The 9,613-nt window shown below is 45.1% G+C and overlaps 1 protein-coding gene across 1 annotated transcript; it reads left to right on the top strand.

The window, feature by feature from the left end:
- Window positions 1–7,445: 7,445 nt before the first annotated feature.
- On the top strand, window positions 7,446–8,411 carry LOC146866756 (taste receptor type 2 member 40-like). Its single transcript, XM_085617267.1, has one exon. It carries the CDS (start codon window positions 7,446–7,448, stop codon window positions 8,409–8,411), a length of 966 nt encoding a protein of 321 aa, XP_085473393.1.
- Window positions 8,412–9,613: the final 1,202 nt, after the last annotated feature.

Below are 9,613 nucleotides of genomic sequence, written 5' to 3'. Positions count from 1 at the left end.
TGTATATATGCCTTTCACTTTCGAAATTATGTTTTGGGCATTGGTGGTGGCACACCGCCGGGGCCAGGTGGTAGCTACTGCGATTTGGGTGCCATACATTAACATGAGTGCCCGTGATTTGGGTGGCGGAGCATGCCAACCACCATTTGAGCATGTGTATATGCCTATCCCTACCTCAATTGTGTTTTGGGCATTGGTGGTGACACACCGCTGGGGCCAGGCGGTAGCTACCACGATTTGGGTGCCAAACATTAACATGAGTGACCATGATTTGGGTGGCGGAGTATGCCAACCGCCATTTGAGCATGTGTATATGCCTATCACTACCGCAATTGTGTTTTGGGCATTGGTTTTGCTTTGTTCACCCAAAGTTGGCAGGGTATGCCCAGACGTGGGTCCCGTGCTCACTTTGCCACTGGATTCAAGCTAGCCTGGCTGATGATGGCTGATTAGCCAGAAACCGGTACCAGGATGCTTGTTTCCGGTCCAGGGAAGACATTGCTTGGAAGTTCGGGCTCGACTGTTCCCTGAGGCACAGGGTAAGACTGATTTGCATATGGCCATGTTTGGACTAGAGTGGCAGAGTGAGCTAAAGAATGATGATGGATTAAACCCAGATCAGTTGATTTAGGAACAGTGCTTGCAATGTGCAACACTCCGTCCATCATCCCTTTTGGTTTTGCTTTGTTTGCCCTAAGTTGGCAGGGTATGCCCAGACGTGGGTCCCTTGCTCACTTTGCCACTGGATTCAAGCTAGCCTGGCTGATGACGGCTAATTAGCCAGAAACCGGTCCCAGGATGCTTTTTTCCGGTCCAGGGAAGGCATGACTTGGCAGTTCAGGCTGGACTGTTCCCATGAGGCACAGGGTCAGACTGATTTGCATATGGCCATGTCTGAACTGGGGTGGCGGAGTGAGCTAAAGAATGATGATGGATTAAACCCAAATCAGCTGACTGGGGGTGAGTGCTTGCAATGTTCAACACTCCGTCCATCATCCCCTTTGGTTTTGCTTTGTTAGCCCTAAGTTGGCAGGGTATGCCCAGACGTGGGTCCCTTTCTCACTTTGCCACTGGATTCAAGCTAGCCTGGCTGAGGACAGCTGATTATCCAGAAACCGGTCCCAGGATGCTTGTTTCTGGTCCAGGGAAGACATGACTTGGCAGATCGGGTTGGACTGTTCCCATGAGGCACAGGGTCAGACTGATCTGCATATGGCTATGTCTGAACTGGGGTGGCGGAGTGAGCTAAAGAATGATGATGGATTAAACCCAGATCAGTTGAATGGGGGTGAGTGCTTGCAATGTAGCTGTGTAATGGTCTACATTTGCTTGTACTTACCAGCCTGCACTCCCCCGGCTATTCCTGTGAGACTCTCGTGATGCAGTATGGCAAGCACCTTCTCCTCCCATGCAGTGAATGTTTTGGGTGCAATGGGAGGGCCACCGCCAGTCCTCTGAGCCATTTCACGGTTCTTGCTCCTCTTGTCTTTCACAACCCTCTTCACGTCATGCCACCGCATCATAAGTTCCTTTTTTGTTTGCGGGGTGGTCCCTACTGCATTGACCTTATTGACTATCCTTGCCCACATTTGTGCTCTTGTGGCTAATCGTGTCTGTTGGACCAGGATACCAAACACTTGTGGTTCTACTGTGATTATCTCATCTACCATGACTGTCAACTCACTCTCGGTGAATTTGGGCATTTTCTGTGTTGACATGGTGTGTGATGTGCAAAGGGGTTATAGGTGCAGGGGTGTAAGTGGTGGGATTGGTGGTGATGTATATGGCGTGTGATGTGCAGAAGGGTTAGAGTTGCAGGTGTGGAAGTGGTGGTGGTGCTGTGTGTGGTGTGAGTAGTGATGGTGTGTTGATTTGCCTCTCCTTTGTGCTCTGGTGTTGGGCCCTTCAGTTGTGGAGTATTGCAAAGGATTCTCATCAGGGACGGGGCTGGTTTTATACTCAGCTATGTGGGTGTGTCAAAATGGGGTATTGCTGCCAGGTGTGTAGTGTGGGTTGTCCTGGGTATTTTTGTAGGTGCCATGTGGTTGTGTCATTGGGGTGTGTATTGTGATTTTGGGGGCATGGCTAGTTTGCTCTGTGCACTTTGTGGCCTTGTTGTGAGTTTTTTCTGTCGACCGCCATATTTATCACGGAGCGTTCGCAGCGGTGGCTATGCTATAGCTATTCCACCGGTTCTCCCATTCATCACTGTTAGCAACTGCGGCGGTCGAAAACAGCGGAACGTACCGCGGTCACATTGGGGATATCCTAATTTTCCGTGCGGTGTCTCCGCTGTCATGGCGGCGGTTTGGTGATTTTCCGTCGCAAATCTGACCACCGTGGATGGATTTTGCCCTTCTCCGCCTGCTACGAGCGGTTTTTCGTTGCCTCGTTCTGCCGCGGTCTGATTTTTTGGGCGGTTGATCATTGTTGTATCTCGGTTTTTCCACGGTACCGGCGGGCGGTTGATTTCCGCTACCATGGCGGTTGGGGTGGTTTTCCGACCGCCATCCTAATGGGCCCCTTTGTTTGAACACAGGTTTCTTCTAAAACCAAGACATCAGTGAGTCTATGTATTTATTAGGTTGCCCAGGCAAAATTATGGGCACTCTGCCCCCATTCTCAACCAGAATAATACAAGTTAACAGCCTCAAAGTTCACAAGGGTGTCGAAGCAAAGATATTAACACTCATACCCGTGCTCAATTACAAAGAAAGGCAGTATTTAACGTAGTGACGACTTATGGTCTCTGTGTTTAACGGAGTGCTGAGGCAGAGTTAAGTGTACTCTGCACCCGAGCTCAAATAAAAAAATAAAAAAACTGCCCTAATACTGAAAAATATACAGACCATATGGGGGAACGATAAATGTGGTAGAAAGCATAAAATCAAAATGCGCCCTGGAGTGACACTTCCAGCTTACCATGTTGCGTGGCATACACCTGTCCTTGTAAGATGCAAAATGTATGCATCCCCAAGCTTGCGACACTATTTGAACCTGCGTCACTGATGTAAAACGGCAACATAGCCCAAAGAACTAGACCATCAACTTTAATCACAGGAGTGCGTCACAGCCATTTTCATACCTGTGTTTGTCATTGTTTGCTGATTTCACACAGGTCTGTTAAAATCATGTACTGGGAAGTATAAAAACTTGCCCGCGATGTAGTATGGGACCAATACACATTCTTCAAACATATAGAAAAGTAACAATTCTTATGAAAGAGATACCAATAATTATTTGTATGCTCTCAACATAAAAATATCTCAAAGGTGCTCTTCCCTAATTTATAAAAACGTGGGGCCAAAAGTATGTAAATTGCTCCAATATGTTATAATTTCTCCTCTGAAACATAAAAATGGACTGAGTTCTTTTAGTCTCATAATGAAAGGAAACATACCATAAAGACCTTACATCTTAATACCTAGCTAATAAGGTTCTCACACATATTCCATTGTATTTGAACAGTATAGCCTCTTTAAGGTCTTGTAAGGGGAATCTTCTGGTAATTTGTGGGTGGTTAAAACCTGTCCCCTTGCGTTTTGAGGGGTTTCGCTCTTTTTTTGAAGACTGAAGAATACTTACATTTTTACTTTAATTATATTTGAAATGTTTTGTATAAAAAGTACTATAAAATGTTAAACATATTTGATTTTATAAAACATTAATTTTAACTTTAAGGACTAATATTTATAATATAGTTGAATTTTACAATGTTGTTATTTCAGTGTGCTACATTTCTGTGGTGGATATGTTTGTACTTTATTTTATATGTTTAAAAAAGTCAATAATTTTGTTGTTGATATTTTAAGAACAATATTTGTTTTAAAACACTATGGGGCCGATTACGAGTCCGCCCGCCATCGTAGCAGTGACTGGGACTGCCCGCCTGTAAGGTGGCGGTCCCGCACCACGGATTACGATGCAACCGCCACAATGGCGGTTGCATCCAGCCCATTTAACATTGCGGCGTGTGCTGCTGGCTGCAGCACCCACTGCCATGCTAAACAGCCATGTCGTGCATTTCCCTGCACTATGTGGCAGGCACTACGCGGTGACTGGCACTTAGTGCAGGGAAATGTAGAGAGGTACCATAGGTGCCCCTCCAGTGCAGCACCACAACACCCCAACGTAAGGGGGGCCCGCAACAGGCCTCCAAAGCCAATCCCCACCAACCTTTCTATGGTCGTACACTGCCAAGGAAAGGCTGGCTTGAGCCAGCATTGTAATTTGGCAGACAGTGCCTGCTAGACACTGCCACCATTTTCTACATGCAGGCCGGTCCGGAAGGCAACCGGAATGATTGCCTGTGGCAGAACCGTGGCGGGCGGTTGTTGCAACCGCCACGGTACCTGAACGATTCCCACCGCCATCATAATATGGTGGGGGAAATTGCTGTCCGATGGCGGAGGGCCCACCACTGCATGGCTGGCGGTGGCGGACCCTCCGCCATTGTAATCGGCCCCTATGTTTGTGGTTGATTTTCTGACATACAATCCAAATTTTGTCCTCCTTTCCACAAGATTAAAAGTAATGCTAGATTTCATTTCTCGCACCCGCTTCTGTCAAGAATATGTCAGCATTTCTCAACACAACAAAAGCCACCCTCTGTGGGTCAAGAGCGTTCATCAGGTTTACAGAGTAAAATGATATGAGGTGGGGGCTACTGCCTTCAAATTATATAGATCAAGCTCTCCAATTGTTGACCAAACTTCAAGCCTTTGGCTTCAACATAGACTCTAGGTCAAGAACTTATCAGGTACTAAACTCACTTCACAAAAAAAGACAAGCTTGCCCTGATGAGGAACCTCAAATCTGTAATGAAAGTAGCCAATACATTATTTAGTAACAACCTGCCAAATTAAAAAAAGATACAGCTACGCTTAAATCTCATGCATATGAACAAAAAATCTGAGGTTGACAAGGTAAAATGCAAAATTTACATGAGAGGCTAAAATTACACCAAGAAATATTTCTGTGCTCAGCGTTTTAATAAAACCCTATACCCAACTAGTAAACATTTTAAAATCTTCAGTTGATGCTAAGTGCCTAAAGTTCAACTCCATCCTATGTAGTCCTCGACTCCACTTGACTATTGGAGGCCGACATGTTCCCTATTTCAAACAATAGAACTGACCTTCTATCAAGATTTATGCAAAATTATTGTCATTTCTGCTATTAGATGCAGATGTATCCTGTCCTTATCTTTCTTAGAACCGTGAAAGTGTCAAGCCCTTTGATCCATGACACAGATACAACCCACAAGGCAACATCTGTATGGGTCAAATGTCCATTTTCTACAGTATCAAGATTGATTAAGAGCACATGCTGACATATAATCAAAATAGTGTAGATTGAATTGATGTCCTTTTACCTTTTTATGTTCATAAGGAAAAGTCTAGGACACATACCTTGATGCACATAATCTATGTCAACCATTTTAAAGCGTATGTCAGAAAATTCAATCTCTGATAAGGTTTAGTATATAAGGTTGACCACTTGACCACTTGTCAGGAGAGGTCCTTCACCTAGATTATCGCCTGATATCCTGCCAGAGATGGTCTCCCCTACTAATGGCACACTTTGCACTTTGCAGATGCTAGATCTTACCAAAGCCTAAAACTGATAATGCTGAGTCCCAGAGGAAGACTGACTGCTATCACAGTGTGTGTCTGGCGTTCACGGGGAACACTCTCTTTACGCCTCTGCTGACAAAGACATCTTTTGCTGTCAACAAGGTTTGCAGTGCATATCGTTTTCCTAAGAAGCTCTAGAGTGCAAGTTGCTCTGCCTTCTGTGCTCTTACAGCATAGCACACAGAAGTAGATGTTACGGTGTTCAGTTCTAGATGACATTTTAAATGACATTTTAAACAGTGCTAGAAATGTTCATTTTATTCACATTATTTATAACATGCCCTCTTGCTGTTTTTATAGTATGGTGTGTAGTTGTTTTAGCTGTTTGGAGAAACATATTGCTCCTCCACCAATAAATACCTTTTACTTAAAAGTGTTTATTCTTCTTAATGCAGTGTCTGCAATACTGCAAATAACAAGATATGATTTGCTTCTGCTTCCAAGGTGCCCCTGATCTCTTTATGGGATTGTTAGTAACCCAAAAGCAATACTTCTATGTCATTTACACATTGAATATTGTCTTGGGAGCTAAAATAATTTGTCTTTCACATTCATCAATGGAGCATTGAGCCAGGTTCACCCGTGTCACCCATGGGTGGGAAAGCACACCTTGTAAAGTTACGCCAAAGTAGTAACTTACACAACAGTAGTATAACTGCTGAAAAATAAAGTGCCATTTGATGTTCCGTATCTGTAAGGGTAGTGTAGCACGTTGACTTAAAATATGGGTGTATTATTGCATGTTGACAAGAGAGTAAAAGGAGCATACTAGTTTTGGATTTTGATATTTGTGTGAAGGGTTGTGCATAGTCCAAGGGTAGTGAAATAAGTTTTTGAAAGTTGTTTTGTACAGCTGATAAACAGAGCACAGTGAATTCTCTTGGAATACAGTTACATATTATTGTCTTGACATAGCTAAACAACGTAAGCGATCTGCATGTGGTGCAGTTTAATCATCATGCATTTCCATAGCATTGCATGGCACTACTTATGGTCTAATTATGGTTTAACATTTGCGGCTTATCTTCACCCACTCCCTTCCTGTTCATACTGGAGGTGAGTGGTTACACTTGTCTCAGGATCTCTTTCAAGCAAATGGCCACTTCCACTGTCCCCCGAACCACCACTCTACCCTGAAATGCATCTTTATGTATCTCAAATCCAAGAAAAAGTCTTCCTCTCATGAAAGCGTGCTACCTTCCATATCAGTTGTACTTCACCTTACTTACTTCCTGGGTAATGCTGTTGGTGGGCGTGGTCACTTTGAACACTTCTCTTATTCCTCCCTTCCCTACCTACAAATTGCAGAATTCACAATCTCTTTACTGAAGTGCAAGGGGTAAATGTTTTAGAACGTTGTTGATGGAGTCACAATACGCTTCATTTTTTCAGTTTAGAGTCCATGATGCTGCTGGAAAGGTTTCCTGGCAATCCAAATAAGCAGAGGTCAAGACTTCATCATCCATTTAACAAGACGGTTTCTCTTGCTGTCTCTTTTGGTCCCTCAAGAAACAATGCCGCCCCAAAGAAGTCTATTCTTGACCTACGGGTGGTTCCGGGACAGTATATTTGAGTTATCAGGTCACGGAAAGTAGGCCAGCACTATAAAATAGTATTGTAGAATCATAATATGTAAAGAACTTAAAGTCAGCCTGCAGAGAAGTGATAGCAACTCTAGATTTGTCATTGATTTATGATATGCATGCTTAATGTTTACAGCTCACCAGAACCACCAAAGCAGTCTTCTTCAGAGGTGTAGCTCTCTCCAGCACATTTTCAGAGTGGAGTCCCAGATTTGGACAGGGTGCAATGGTGCCTCTATTCATTCTGATCTCTCTCGCCATCCTGGTTGCCACTGCTTTCTGGGGAATCATCACCAACACCTTAATTGTGGTCATAAACATTAAATTCTGGGTACAGAATGGAAGCCCCACCTCCTGTGACCAAATCCTTCTCACCCAAGCACTGCTCAGCATCTGCTTCCAGTGCACCAACGCTGCTAATGACTTCCTGCTTCTCCTCTGGAGCCAGCTGTACTTCTCGGACCATGTCTTTCCAGTCATTTATGTCCTGCTGCTCTTCACCATCTTCTCAAGCTTTTGGTTCACGGTGTGCCTCTGTGGCTTCTATTGCATCAGCATCGTATCTTTCCAGCAGCCTCTCTTCATCCTCCTAAAGGCGAGGCTGCCCATGCTCGTGCCCTGGCTGCTCCTATGGTCAGTACTGCTTTCCCTCTTCACCAGTGTCCCAGCGGCCTGGAACATACAGAGAGAAGCGGCTATCACCGCAGTGGAGAACTTCACTACAGAGGTCAGTGCGCTACCAAAACTGAGCAAACGCTACCTGCTTCTGTCCAGCACCCTGGGCTGCTGCCTGCCCCTGCTGCTTGTTGGCATGTTCACCCTGCTCATCATCCACTCTCTGTGTGCCCACAGTAGGCGGATGCAGCGAGGAGGCGCGGCTGGGATCAGCAGCCCTCGCCTCGGGGCCAGCATTGGTGCTGCCAGAATGGTGACGTCTCTTCTCTTTCTCTACATCTTCTTTTACACGTCAGAGATTTTACTCATCCTGAAGACCTTCGCCGCAGTAAGCCCCTGGTTCTGCCTCTGCCTGTTTGTCATCTACGCATACTCCCCTCTGCAGTCTGTCATACTCATCTGCGGCAGCCCCAAGCTGAGGCGGGAGACTCTGGGGATCCTGCAGGCATGGAGGCTTGTGCAAAGAGTGCTCCCAGCGAGTCAGCTGGTGGCATCACTGGTACAGCAGGCACAGTGAAAACAGGCCCACTACCACGTGATGCAGTGACAATGTATGCAGGTCATTTGTTCATATCCCCCATTACCAAGGATACCCACCGCTGGCATGACTGTCCAATAAACACAGGGCACTGGGATACATTTCAAAGTGAAAGGGAATGACTCTGAAGATGATCACAGAGGACGGTTTCCCCTACAATAAAAAGCGCAGACCACGAAGTTATCATCCAGAATGGTTTATTTTTTATGATCGAAATCATATAATTTCATGCTATATGTGATTGTAGATTGATCTCTCATTTTTGTGGTATTCCCTTAGTGGACATTTCAGATACATGTCACAAACAATAACATAGCTATACAAGAAACTGATATAATACTTCTTAGATATCCTAAGAGAAAGGTTACATTTCCCCTAACATGCACTGACGGTGAAACATTTTTCATAATTGTTTTACATTTTAGCGTTGTAAATCACTGAAAGGCGGCACACAGCACTATAGCCTTATAGCCCGCCGTAGCAGGCTATACCGGCTGTTAAAGGCCCGCTGCAGCGTTAAAGAGCCGAAGGCGAGGGACTTTAAGAAAGCAGAGGGACTTTAAAAGCCGGTATAGCCCTGCTACGAAGGGCTATAAGGCTATTAGAACATTCTGCCACTAGAGGGCAGAATGTTCTAACAAAACAAAGCCTTCGGGGAGCGCCAGGGGATTCAAATCCCCTCAGGCTCCCTGAAGTATTTGTTCACAGCCAGAGCTGTGAACAAAGACACATTGGAATGTTGGAGCTCCAGGCTTATACCAGCCATTATAAGCCCTCTCCATTGTTTTCAATGGAGCTCCCAACATTCCAATGTTCTAATACACGTTATTTCCAGTTTTTATCTGAAAAAACAAACAAATGAATAAGTAAAGCAGCTCTAGCATCTCCCTCACACAGTGTCTCACACCTGCACACATTTCCATCCTTCTTAACCCCTTCAGCGCGGTGCCGATTACCTATGCTGTGCTGAAGGTTCGCTGCACGAGCGAGGCCGTGACGGAGCGGTTCCGTCATGCGCACAGCACGACCGACGCGCATGACGGAACTGCTCCGTCACACGCATCGAAGGGGTTAAGGGTGCATTTTTCATTTCTTCAAGAATGATTGAGACAATGCATATCCCTCGTTTTAATAATGAAATAACCAGTAACACATCCTCATATATGACATTCCTTTTCTTA

Source organism: Triturus cristatus, chromosome 1_2 (assembly GCF_964204655.1).
Source record: "Triturus cristatus chromosome 1_2, aTriCri1.1, whole genome shotgun sequence".
NCBI lineage: Eukaryota > Metazoa > Chordata > Amphibia > Caudata > Salamandridae > Triturus > Triturus cristatus.
This window is presented reverse-complemented; position numbering and strand designations above follow the sequence as displayed.

What these genes read in the sequence shown, in the direction of transcription:
- LOC146866756 (XM_085617267.1), top strand. Translation starts at nt 7,446, where the DNA reads ATGGTGCCTCTATTCATTCTGATCTCTCTCGCCATCCTGGTTGCCACT.